Raw genomic sequence first — 14,120 nt, forward strand, 5'->3', positions numbered from 1 at the left:
GTTATGTGGTTTTTAATCTCATCTTTCATTTCCATTGCATTCATATTATTATCATACACGATATAACGTCATAAGTTATTATACACTTATGTCCATGTGTGTCAAAACCTTTATTTGTAATGCATTCATAAAATTTTATTTATGACACCATATCATTATCATATATATGTAGATCTGTAAACACGATGTCACATCACAAGTACACCCATGTACAGATGCCACCTTGTGCTCAGGCGTCCCTTACAATCAGAAAACACAATATTCCAATGAGTAGCACTTTGACACCGTACAGTCAGTCTCCATGAAGACCACCATGTTGGCCACCAGCCTGTGAAGTTACACATTCCACTTTCTGTTGTTTCGTGTCGATTTCCAAATTAAATCAATATGTTAACCCAGGAATCCGCATGTCAGTCTCAAAGGCACAAATACAGTGGTGATATCAAAAGTCAACAATACTATTGTATATTCATCCAGCAGCGACAGTGATCAAGCTTACTCGTTGGGCTAGGCAGGCACTTAGGGATGATGAGCGGTCCTCACGTGAAAGCTGACTCCAAAGCAATGAAATCCAGCCATATCTTGCCTTAAGAGACATTACCTATTTATTACAATATGTACGGTTAAAGGCTATTTACTATGATATAATCGCTATAACATGACGTAGGACAATAAACAATGCATGTATCATATGAATAATTGTCGTCCAAGATGCGCTTAGGATTATTTTCTGATAACAATTTTGTGAGTAGAAGTTTAGGCCTTGTTGACTTGTAACAAATTAAATTAATGTTGTATATTAGGTCCTTATTAAAATCATTCGCTGAAAGGAAATGAACTGTAAAGGGTGTGTGTGTGTGTGTGTGTGGGGGGGGGGGGGGGGGGGGTCTACTGTGCCGACATGTCTCCACATGAAGGAAGAGGCTTCCATAACATAGTCTGGAGACATATTTTTTTGAGATTCTTGGAAACAATAGTTTGTAAGTAAAGTGTACATGGAATATAAGCAATATATATTTTCTGCGATTCTTGGAGATATTGGTTTGCAAGTAAAATATACCTGGGATATTGATGACTGAGGTGTTAAACAACACCAAACAAACAGTACATGCATGTATCTATCAATCGCTACCTTCATATTACGTATATATCATGTCATATGTTAGTGAATGTATCATTGCATAACAGGATTTAGGATATTAATATGGCTTAAAAGTTATCACATGGCAGTTTTCATATCATAACCCATATCAACCCAAGACCCCCATATCACCCAGAGGACCATCTAATACCATTTGCATCACATACCATACAATCAAATTGACATTGTCACGGGAAAGCTAGCCGAGCAGACGACGCACAACGGGACATTACTGAAAATTCTTTCCATCCGGGCTGATGGCGATTGCCGATTCAAAATGCATTGGTAGGGGTGTAATACGTGTCGTGTTGTTACACCTGTCATATTGGATATTATTACCGGGTTGTGCGCTCTGAGTGATATCCAACTTTTCAGGTCTCACCAGATGGAGCTTACTTTGTTACATTCCAAAAAATATATGTATAACATCTTCTGTTTCATTAGAATAGTAGCTACAACTTAAACTGTCTTTATCCCATTATATTAAGAAGACAACATGTATTATGTATAATATATGATGTATGACTTGATACTCTTCCTATCTTCTTCTTAAGTATCGTGTTCATCTTCGTACTCCAATTTTACAAAATGATTATTTCTCTCACATAAATGTCTATAAGTATTTTATATTAATACGGTAAAAAAGAAGATTGTAGGAAAATGGCAAATTTTGGTAATCCTTGACTTCAACAGCATTGTTTCAGAGTGTGAAAAACACCTCTGCAGGTTAAAAATATGAACACACAATACCATTTAGAAAGTGGTAAAATCTAACAAATGTTATATTAGGGATAACATGTTCTTACTAAGTACAGGTTCTAGTACTTTTTGTTGTTGAGTCGAACCCACACTGCCAGTGTGAGGCACCTAATCGCCAGCACATAAAGTCAGCGATCTATCCACACAGCCACCGAGGCTTCCACTTATTAAAAGTCCGACAACTGGTAGTATACATCACGTATTTTGTGTACCTCTCTGACAAGTGTAAATCGGCACGGATCCCATGGCCGAAAGCTATGACCACTGCCATTTTGAAAGTGGTCAAATGTAACAAATGTCATATTTGAGATACCACTTTCTTTGTAGTGTACAGGTTCTAGTACTTAGTTCTATTCGAACCCACCCCGCCAGGGTGAGGCACCTAATCGCCAGCACACCCACTCAGCCACTGAGATGTCCACATAATGAAAGTCTGACTACCATTGGTCTAGATCCCGTACTGTGTGTGCCCCTTTGTGTGACAAGTTGAAATTGGCACGGATCCCATGGCAGTGTGGCTCGAATCTGCCAGCATGTCCTCTTTCAATGTTTGCTCCGGGGATTCATCTAATTGTTTAGTCAGGAGATTTTGTTTTAGTTTTCTTTCCCGTATATATTTCTTTTTTTTCTTTTTGTAGGATGAAAATTGCGTTGTCTTCACTCTTAAAGATTGATTGTCAATATTAAACTCTGTTTCCATCATATTATCTTTATTTTTTATACTGCTGTTTTGTTTCTTCAATGGTAGTCTTAACGAGTGTTACATCATCTCAAGTTCCGTCTTTCAATAGAGAACTATTTAACTTCCAAAACACTTTCAAATTATGCCTGAATTACCATGTTGACAGAGGCATAGCTAGCATACACCAACACAACCAATTGCAGAATCATAGACCCAAAACAACCACACTGTTTCAAGAAAGCGCTGTTGGTAAAAGGCACATTTACTGTTGAATATTGTATTCTCGAATGTGTCGTATCTTGTATTCTTGTGTTACCCTGTGTTGTGCTTATGGATATTTTTGTTTCTTTTGTGTGGTGTTTAACGCCACCATCAGCATAACTCAAGCTTCATGAGAGCGGCCAGCAAATCAGTTAATGATATTGCGAGCAATGATCCACTCCATCTGAGTACGAGAACATGCTATCAACCCTGTCACCGAGCCTGACTACCCGATTAATTATATCGCCTCGTTAGACAATAATGTTGATTGCAAGGGACATATTCTAAGTACCAAAATTCATAAACGGGCTAGTTGTGAAATCAATGAAGTTACAATGGGTGAGGTGAGGGGAACATGGGTCTGCTTCTACTAGTCCAGACTAATGTCGAGTTTGTAGTGCTAGCCCATTGAATCTAGTTATTAGCATCACGTGAATCGTTGTAGTACGTTGTATTTCCAGCATTTGCATGTTCATCAGGATGCTGATGTTGACCAGTTGTGTTGTAGTAGGCTGCGTTACCCGCTTGGTCCCCTGTGTTCACGGAATCTGGAGAACCAGCCCCACTAACCTTCACAGTATTGACGTACTGCCTGTCTACTTTATCATACTGGTGCTCCATGTCCTCGTAGTGGGCCGGAGACGTGTATATATTTGGAGCGCTCGCATCGTCTTCTGGAAGTTATATTTGAAGAAAAGTGATGGTAGTACGACACTAAAACTTCTTTTAACATTTTGTATTTCATAGGAAAATAATCTAGAAGGTATTTACATTCATTCATTTCTAGAGATTGAGCTTATGATGCAGTTCGTCCCTGTATAGTTCGAAACAATACGATTTAAGTGTCTTGTTGATAAGATATTAACCAGGTCTTTCAGGATTAATGGCAACACAGTTACAAATACATGTCCTTGCAATTGTTCACTAGCTCTAATGTGCTATTGACACTGGCATATGACACAGACTACATATTTCCTACCTGTACTGGTGTTCCTCCTTCTCATCCACATGATGAAGACGATGGCGGAGATGACGCAACCAACAACAACGCCACCCACCGCTGCTCCTACCGCAATGTAGACGACGTTTGGGGCATCTTTACAAAGTAGAAATAGCAAAACAAATTTAAAAACTAATTACGCTATACACACTGTAACTGTTGATATGCTTCTTTTGGGGTTCTACATATTTTTCGCATTAAATGATGTTTGATGTGACTGTTCCTATTAAATACATGCAGAATAAGTTCATGATTTTAAGACTCAAGAAAAATGGACATGTAATCATCTATGTTTGTTGACACCTCAAAGACACAGGAGATGTGGGTACTTTGGGTGCGGTGTTTCCTATCCACATCAATAAATTGAAAGCGCAAGTGTTGGTGCACCTACCGTCACCTGATGTTGGTTTCTCGTCAGCCCCATGGTCTGCAGTAGACACTGCAGACACACAGACATGATAGGTGTGTATCATGTACATATTGAGCATTTTTTTAATTACAGAAACACAGATGTGAGTAATACGCTAAATGATTCCAAACAACATCATATGATTATATTTACAATTGCACATCTGAGTTCTATCGACTGAAAGTTGTTCATATCTACATGTCTATCACAATTTAGTATTATTGTTGATAGCAAAACATTTCAGACATAATTATTTAAGAGGCACTGGACTATACGCGAATCTGGAGAAACAATTATTTGGAGGCTCACCTTTCTTCAGGGAATATCGTTCATTAAGTATCATATAAGTGTATAATTAGGACGTCTGTATGGAAAACATCATCAACTGATTTGTGCTTTGAACATAGCTTGTCTGCTGTTGCTTTATTTTGAGCAATGTTAGGATTTTTTTATACATACAAAGCAATATTCATGCACGCAAGAGGAGACAAAAGGAGACAATTTGTAGGCTGGTCGGTTTTTACTGCACGATGAATTCTATATTAACCTGGTCACGTTAAGTCGAATCAATTGTAAGAATAACTGACACCATAGTATCAATTTTGTCATCAAGAACATAGATTGGATCAAAACAGGTGTAGTGATGATTTTCAACTCCAGTTAAAAAAGATGATATTCTTATGACAAAGTGAGACATACGATCAGAGAGTTCCTGAATATAAACAACTGTAACTAAATACGTAAATAATGTCTATATCACATTTATGGTGTATTGAGTGTCTGTATACGGGGTATCTTTAATTTCAATGAATATAGTTATTAATGTGCTCTGTCTTTTTGCAAATGAGGTAACATATTACGATGAAATCCCTTTGTTATGCAACTTCACTGCATCTATATTTCTTAGCAGGTTCATGATAAGTGGCACAGAGATAAGTGAGGTCATATTATTGTGACGGCATGGTAACTGATGACGTCATACTGGTCTGCATAGCATTCAAATGCAATTCTCTTCCAGTGATATCTCCAAGTAGGTATCGCTTGAAACCAGTTTTTTTTATGATAAGTTATATAGGTTCTATTATGGAATAGAACAGCGTGATAATATATCTCACCCCCTTCTTGAAGAGACGTGCTTGAAGAGATATCAAACTTTGCTGTAGTAGCTGAAGTACCTGTAGTAGCTGTAGTTGTTGTAGTAGCTGAAGTACCTGTAGTTGCTGTAATTGCTGCTTTCGTAGCTGTTGATGACGCTGTCGTAAGGTTTACTACGTCTGGAAAAGTACCTCTTTTTCATTAAATTGCCTGCCATTAATTGAGTAATTGAAGGACTAGACTGTGGTATCAAAATGTTCATATGTTATGTTTTAGCGTTTTGGTATGATGGTGATTTGTGCGTTTTCATAAATATGTTTCATAATGTATTCTGAGTCAGTTGCGGGATGAGTTTAGCATAAGCAAATGTGTTTAGCTCTTAATGTGCTTAGGCTTGTATTTGAATCCTCCTCATAAAAGATTTTGCATTTGAGATCCACACACAAGAAAGGGACAAGGATCGCATAACAACATGAACATCCAAATGCATGCCTTGAGTGGCCTGACTGTTTCGAATTGTTTAATATTTTAACGCTATTATGATCTAAAGAATTCATGATTTCCAGTTAAGCTTATAAAGAAGTTCACGAGAAATGTGGGAAATATAATATTAAAAGGTGGCATTCGATAGCTTCACCCTCCGGATGAGACGAAGTATGTAAAACTGTCGGAACAGTACAATCGAGTCAGTTTTGTCGCTTTTATTTTTTGTGGATCTTCACGATGCGGAGTTAACGTCACCTTCAAGAAGATGTGATTTGAGCTGAAGCTTAATAAAGTGACAAAACTATTTTCATAACCATAATAAGTCTCAACTAAAGCAGCGTCCATTGTAAGACAATATCATAAGCATGTATTTAAGAATCACTATCAAATAGTGATGATACCAGATACGTGTAGTCTGTCCTATACATGCAAAGGCTAGTCAACTGTTCAACGGGCGGTGGGGTAGTCTGGTGGTTAAAGCGTTCGCTCGTCACGCCGAAGACCCGTGTTCGATTCCCAAAATGGGTACAATGTGTGAAGCCCATTTGTGGTGTCCCCCCGCAGTTGCTGGAATATTGCTAAAAACGGCGTAAAACCATACGCACTCACTCACTCAATTGTTCAACTAAAACATACAGGGGAACATATGACACTAGTCAAAACAGGGAGTTGCATCGGCCATCATTTTTGTCACATATGTATCAAATCTGGAAATGTCTTCCACATGACTACCATAACACTTAATGACTTATTTTTTCACTGGACTATGAAATCTTAAAGGAAAGATGATAAATGCGTGACAACATTTTCAAGTATTAAGCTAAAACTGTTTTTTAGTGATAGATCACATAATCGTAGTTTATGAGTAGCGTCGAATAAAAAAATACTTTAATACAAGATCATATTCTATTGATTGTTTTCATTCGGCTTTAAATAGATTGAGTAGATTGAGATTGGTACTTATTTGAACTGATTTGTGTTTACTTTGACACCCTTGATGTTCACATTATCATATCATAAAACGTCTTAGGGTAATTTGCCTTCTACCTCATCGCAGGTATAGCTGGTAAATTTCTTGAAAATACTGAAGAAAAAGCAAATCATGAATTTAAAACTTCTGAACATGTTTTTATTTCAGATAACTTCAGAGCGTGAAAATGCTGATATTTTAAACGTGCTTTGAGCGTAAGGATGTTCAGATTGCAAACATGTAAATCACAAAAACAGCTATTAGAAGGCGAACTGTTTCACCCAGTGTTGCACAGTAGATGTACTGTGGAGGTACTTTAATTTTCTGCATTTTGAACAAATATTGCTTGAAGCAACCCTTGACATTAGCTCAGCTTTTCGATTACACCTATATTGCCATATTCATCAATACATAGGAATTTTGATGGTGAATATATATATATATATATATATATATATATATATATATATATATATATATTAGCTACGCAAACGCGAAAAACAAAGAACTGACATTGTAAATGGTAAAATAATTGGTTGTTTAGGTTTGTTTCACTTACGATAGTGTTTAATGTTAAGATTCCACAGGTCTCGCAATCAAGGATCAGTTGCATCTGAGGCCAAGCTGTTTATTCACAAACCATAACATACTCACGTATTGTCAGTCTGTTGCTCTCCTGACTACGCGCAGTATCCACACACCACCACACAGATCCATTGTCTATGGAAGTGAGGATCCTGAGAGTCACATTGTGCTGGTTGTGACTACAGGATACATTGATACGTCCTGACAGATGTCTGTAGTTGTAATCGTTGGACTTCTCAACTTGACAGTTTGTGTCTGAAACATATCGCGTACGAAGGAGTAGATCATTCCTCCAGTACCACGCTCTAGTCCTGCCATCATTGCCACTACTGCTACACATCAAGGTGTACGGCTGGTGTGGCGATGCTGTTGCTGGAGAACTTGTTAGCTGTAGGGAGTTCGAACCTGTAGCAAATTCAAAACGTTGTCGTGAATAAGTAAAATCGTGAGCTGTATAGTATTGTTTTATCTCCCTCCTTTTATTCCAATCTAAGAACCCACACCCCAACCAATAAATCTTTTAGACACATGGAATGCTTCTCATCACGAGTATTTTGGTATCAAAAGATCACAGGCCTTTTGTACATGTAGATACAATGCATCATATAGCCCATATAGTTCGTTACGTATTTCACAATATTAAAAGGACATATTCTCCATTGTGTGCAGTCCAAAGTAAACTAAACTAAACTATTATAGCAATTTTTGTCTTGACATTGTCCATGTTAGCAAAATAACTTGTTCCCAATTATCTTTGCCTCACTGGCATTTTATACTTCTGATAATGATACGTCCAGAACAATTCTCAGAGTGTGTGTAGAGTCCCTTAGCTGTGCAAGGATATTACGATCTGTTAGGATCCCTGATTATGGGCATATGGCCTGTCAACATTGATGCCTATGTAATATTCCCTATTCGGAATAGGTGGCATATTATTATCAATGGAAGTGTGTGTTGTGATCGTTTTGGTTGAAAACGTGATTAAATGGGATTCAAAGCCCTCAAATCTCCTGGGCCGTTCCACAATCTCTACTACTGTCGAAGTTCCATGTTAAAGTTTTGGAGGGCACTACGCATTAACACTTTTCCTGAAATTTATTATAAAAATGCATATTGTTTCTCAATCCCAGATGTCAAAACGTGCCATACAGTTACGCGAAATGGTTGCCACATTAATTAAATATTTGGTTTCATAAGATCAATATTTGATCGGAACAGATTCGATTTATTTGGGTTTTCTGCTAACCAGATGAGTCCAGTTATTATGGAATTTTGTGTCATCAATCTTTGTATCATGGCGTCTTCGCATTTTAGGTGACGTCATACCACTCCAGAGTAACGTCACGTCTTTCTAACAACTGTGAGAGTGCACGTAGACAGAGAGTGCTTCAGAATTTTGTATTTGAAAATATATTCACAATGTCGGTTAACAGTATGTGTTTTCAGATTAGCCAGATTTATTTAGTATTCAGTGCGCAGATATTCTGACATTAGTCTCCTGATTTGAATATGCCACGTTTGCGGGTTTTTCTATCAACTAAATTTATGGAACATAAACCCATGCACCCTGATGCCTACTGCTCATCTGCATTCAACTTAAAACGGATTTGAAATACTGATACGTTACTAGTATTCGAGATGATTTTGTGCACTGAGACTGATGCGGATCGCGGGGGCTGGTCCATGTCGGGCACATTCCAGACATCTTGACAAACATATTGAGAATATAGCGATATTGAGACCATCTGCTGATGCACCAGACAAGATGATGGTGGCCAAGCGTCTTTCACTGGCAGGTTCTTGAACTATATTTTGTTATTTTGTTAGTATTTTTTTATTCTTAACGCTGTATGCACACTCAGCAATATTCCAGCTATACAGTGTATGACGACGGTCTGTAAATATTCGACTCTGGGCTAAACAGTCCAGTGATTATTGTTATTAGCATAGATCTACGGAATTGGGATCCGATAACATGCATCAACCAAGTTAGCGAGTCTGACCAGCCCATTCCTTTAGTCGCCTCTCACGACAAGCATGTCATTGGAAGCACGTGATTTAACAAAGATCTAAGTACTTCCTTTTCTGGTGACGCCGCTGCGTGAATAGGAGGTATGCTATTGTTACTTCACACATGTAATAGACAAAAGAACATTCCGCAAAGGCATCGGCAGCATGATTGATGTCATATTTGAGACTCCATGCTACAAAATAAGCTTTTACTCACCCTTTATGTATGTTGTAAACACGCACGCCATCAACACGAGCGTAAGTGGAACATCCATGTCAACATGTCAACACAAAACAGTGATATTACTTACAATTCACAGCATGTTTATTACTAATATGGTTTTGTCACGTCCTAGAAATAAGCTTTATCCTCCTCAGTGCTACTGAACGTCCACAAACTCGTCAATACTATTGAACTTATGTACCGCCACACGCACAGCCAATGTATCCCAGGGATAGGTCCCCGACTCTCTGGCTCTAGCAGGTTGTTGTGTCACCACTGTCGCCGACATGTGTCGTTATTATGCTGTCACACTGGGCACTGTCAGGACGATCAGCTATGCATCAATAAATGACTCTTATCAACTCACAAAGAAGGTCGTGCCAGCAATGTGGCTACACCTGAAACACGAACCAGTGTTTGTAAGACCAGACCAGGAAGTAGTATCTACAGTCCACACAACCCACGATAACTACCCCAGTATGTGCTGTGTGAGTAATGGTATAGTAAACATGGCGTCCTGTTGATTGCCATAAAAACCTAGTGGTATGTATGAACCTAATCTGCCGCCATTCCTTTCACGAGGGACGAGTGACAGGCGGCTCATAACTATCAAATCTGAAATGCGTTGGGTATGACACATAAATATATATATGTTAATGTATGCGTCTCTTTATACTGAGTGCTTTATGCATACTGCCTGACAAGCGATTGTGTCATGTTTCATAGCCAGGTAATACAATCTTACAAAACTACTTAAACAAGATACTACAGGTAAATCACGGTATGGTGACATTTAATAACAATTCAGGTTTATTCCAAGCTTCTTAACTCGCGACGGAATGCCATGATTAATGTGGTATATATTATGGGTCATATCAAACGTTAAAAATGACACACAAAGATATACCACATAAACCATAATATGGAACGTCTATGTGTGCAAATACTTACAAAGTTCTGTGGACAGATTATGAGTGAGTGAGTAAGTTATGATTTTACATCGCATCGGCAATATTGCAGCCATATCGCGATGAGAACAAGTTTATTAATATAATTTTTCTGTCGACAAAGGACAAAAGTAAGGTAATTATCACAGTGTAGACATAAAACTTACCAGAGCAATATCTAAACAAAGACGTTCTCAGTCTGTTTGTAATTAGAAAGTAAAACCAGGCTAGAGACCTCTGGCAACCAAAGCTGGACCACCTAACTGGAGATCATGGGGACTTAAGTGCTTTTGCTTCCTGCGTGATTCCCAGCAGGATTTATGCCATCACTTTGGTCACGAGTGGTTGTACGAAATATTAACCAATATTAAAAAATGAAAACACAATCAAGGAATTAAAACACTAGTTGATATTAATTACTTCAATTTAGATGGACTCACATGCCACTGTCAGGGGGACAATAATTTTAAACTACTTTAACCCTTCACAGCCTTCAAACATCTCAGTTGACAATAATATCCAATTATTCAAAATTTATCAAATAATAGTATTTCTTTAAAAAAAAACGATAATTAAATGAGCACTGATATTATAAAAAAGATCCTTTAAAGATGTTGAATAATAATAGTTATCCCTTATAAGAGAAAAATCAACACAGTCAAGCAAAACATGCTTGACTGTGATTCTCATCACAAGGGACACAGAACGGATCCTCACCTTTTAAAAGATACTCGTGGATATATCGACTGTGTCCAATACGACATCGTTGCAAAACAACTTCGTCATATCTCGAATGGCAATCCAAGAAGGTATACCCTATTGTTGGTTTTACAGCATAAAGTTTGTTTTTACCTACTTGGGTGTTCCACTTCTATTGCATTATATCTTTGATGTAACATTGAATTATTGGCTTGTAATCACTGTATGGTAAAAGAAGTGACGTTACTGATTTGTATACTGCTGCCTTTGCAGCAGTATCAGCCATAGTGTTACCAGCGATTCCAACATGAGTGGGCAACCAGCAAAAGACGATGTCGTATTGGGCAGTGGCGAGAACATTATGCAATTCTAAAATGTCAAGTATTAACGGATGATTTGAAGAACAATTTTGTATTGCATGAAGGCATGACAAGTAATCAGAAAAGATGATGACGTGTGGAGTTGGTTGGTTTTGAATGTAGTCCAATGCTATAAGAATAGCATTGGTCTCAGCTGTAAAAATATAGCTATTATCTGGGATTCTCGAAGACACCATTTTTACCATTTTAGATCCAATGATAGTGGCACTTGAACCATCGGTAAACATAGGACGATGAGAATCATATGTGGATTTTAATTGGGCATATTCTTGTTGATACACCAATGAGTTTGTGTCAGATCTTTTTAGGGTAGTTAGTGTTAGGTCTACCTCTGGTTTAACTAGTTGCCAGGGAGGTGTAGACAGTAACTGGTACGTTGAGATGGTAGAGAGATCAATATTAGCTTCGATAATGCATGGCTGAATTCTGAACCCTAGAGGTGGAACAAGTTTTGGTTTTGATTGAAATAATTTGGCATACATGGTATTAAACACACGCTCATATGCTGGATTCGACGGATTTGAGTACAATTTAGTCACATATTGTAACGAAATTTGAATTCTACGTTGTTTTAGAGATGGCTCATCGGCCTCTACATATAGGCTATCGACTGGTTATGTTCGAAAGGCTCCACGACAAAGTCTCAGGCCTTGATGATGAACTGAATCTAAAAATTGTAAGTTGCTTTTACAGGCCCCACCATAAATGATCGAGCTATAATCGAGTTTGGAACGGATGAGAGAACGATAGAAATGAAGGAGGGTTGTCTGATCCCCTCCCCATCTTGAATGAGAAACGACTTTCAACAAGCCAATTGCCATCGGACATTTCGTCTTCAGATATTTTATATGATGTAAAAATGTAAAATAATACCCAAGAACTTGGCTTCCTTAACAACTTTAATAGGAAAACCAGCCAAAAATAGTTCAGGGTCCTTATGCGGTTTATATTTGCGGCAAAAATGGATACAGTTCGTTTTGACTTTAGAGAACTTAAACCCATTCTCTCGTGACGATTTCTGAATATTATTGGGCATAATGGTAACTGTCTCTCAAAAGTGTGCATATTTTTACCACAACAAGATATATTAAAATCATCTACGAAAAGTAATCAATCTACCGCATCACTTAAAACCTTTTGAAAGACTATTGATTTTAATACTAAATAAAGTAACAGACAAAATAGCCTCTTGTTTGACACCCTGCTCCTGACTATAATGGTCAGACATGTTTGAACCCACTCGGACTTAAAATTGCCTTCCGGCTAAAAACTGTGATATAAAATGTGGTAAGCAGCCTCTCAGACCGAACTCGCGTACATCTTTTAAAATGCCATGCTTCCAGGTAGTGTCGTAAGCTTTCTAAAGATCGAAAAATATTGACACTGCATGTTGTTTGTTAACAATAGCATTTTACACAAACGATTCTAATTGTACTAAATGATCAAAACCAGATTGAATATGTGTTAGTAGACTATTGGTTTCTGAGAACCAGTCTATTATTTACCATTCGCTCCATGGTTTTACAGACACAACTGGTTAAAGATATAGGACGGTAATTTGAGGGATCTGTATGATCCCGACCAGGCTTTGGGATAGGGACTACAATGGCATTATGCCACGAAGGAGGAAAATTCCCTGACGTCCATATTTGGCCAAATATATAAAAAAGTGTTTCTAGACATGATTTAGGCAATTGTTTCAGGAGCTGATAGTGAATATTATCAGCATGTATCATGAGCTTGCCCTATGGCAGTATGTAGCTCGTGGAAGAAAAACACTTCATTATAGTCTTCCCCATTTTCAGAGTTAAAATTAACATTTTTCTTTTCCTGTTGATTTTGATATTTTATGAATTCAGGGACATAATTAGACGATCACGAATGTTTTGCCAATGTTTCACCAAGTCTATTGGCAATGTCTGATTTATTAGTTAACACATTATCCCCTTGCTTTAGATGGTGAACAGAGACTTTGCCTTTAATTTTCTGAATCATGTTCCTTACCTTGGATATAGGAGTACGGGAATTTATTTTGGAGACATTGTTCCTCCAAGATTTTGTTTATAAGCGTTTATAAGTGTTTGAATTATCACTACAGATACATAAATTATTATCAGAAATGAATTCCTCAAGTACTTTCCTTTAATTGTTTGTGGTAACACACTTCTCCATAGAGGGCTGTGTCCATTCACATCACCCACAATTATGCATGGCTTGGGTAGCTGATCATACAGATTTTGAAGATCTGTTTGTCGAAGCAAAGTGGATGGAGGAATATACAAGGAACATAGAGTAAAGACAACGTTCAAAGTTAAATGAACAGCAACAGCTTAGAGATTTGAATTGATAGAAATAGGGCTGTGAATCACGCCCTGTCTCACCAAAATAGACGACCCGCCAGTTGCTTTGTCGCCTGGGGGGAATATGAATGATGACAGTTATACTGCCTTATATCAAATTTAACTGTACTTTT

General features: G+C 37.7%; 3 protein-coding genes across 5 annotated transcripts in view; 1 reads left to right on the forward strand and 2 right to left on the reverse strand.

The window, feature by feature from the left end:
- Positions 1–14,120, reverse strand: part of LOC124121871 — a 247,368-nt gene that overhangs the window by 37,962 nt on the left and 195,286 nt on the right. The window lies entirely within an intron of this gene.
- Positions 1–14,120, forward strand: part of LOC124125581 — a 48,749-nt gene that overhangs the window by 25,167 nt on the left and 9,462 nt on the right. The gene's annotated exons all lie outside the window — the stretch shown is intronic.
- Positions 887–9,674, reverse strand: LOC125381522. Its single transcript, XM_048398240.1, has 6 exons — positions 9,616–9,674; positions 7,458–7,793; positions 5,368–5,526; positions 4,235–4,282; positions 3,823–3,939; positions 887–3,517 (listed from the first exon to the last, which is right to left on the reverse strand). Exons 1-6 carry the CDS (start codon positions 9,671–9,673, stop codon positions 3,258–3,260), a joined length of 978 nt encoding a protein of 325 aa, XP_048254197.1. The 5' UTR covers position 9,674; the 3' UTR covers positions 887–3,257.

The sequence above is a fragment of the Haliotis rufescens genome, unplaced genomic scaffold (assembly GCF_023055435.1).
Source record: "Haliotis rufescens isolate VD_foot unplaced genomic scaffold, xgHalRufe1.0.p SCAF_18, whole genome shotgun sequence".
Classification (NCBI taxonomy): Eukaryota; Metazoa; Mollusca; class Gastropoda; order Lepetellida; family Haliotidae; genus Haliotis; species Haliotis rufescens.

Coding starts and splice junctions, on each gene's coding strand:
- LOC125381522 (XM_048398240.1), bottom strand. CDS start 9,673: ATGGATGTTCCACTTACGCTCGTGTTGATGGCGTGCGTGTTTACAACA. Junction 7,794..9,615: donor GTTTACAACATACATAAAGG/GTGAGTAAAAGC, acceptor AATTTGCTACAG/GTTCGAACTCCCTACAGCTA. Junction 5,527..7,457: donor GAGCAACAGACTGACAATAC/GTGAGTATGTTA, acceptor GTACTTTTCCAG/ACGTAGTAAACCTTACGACA.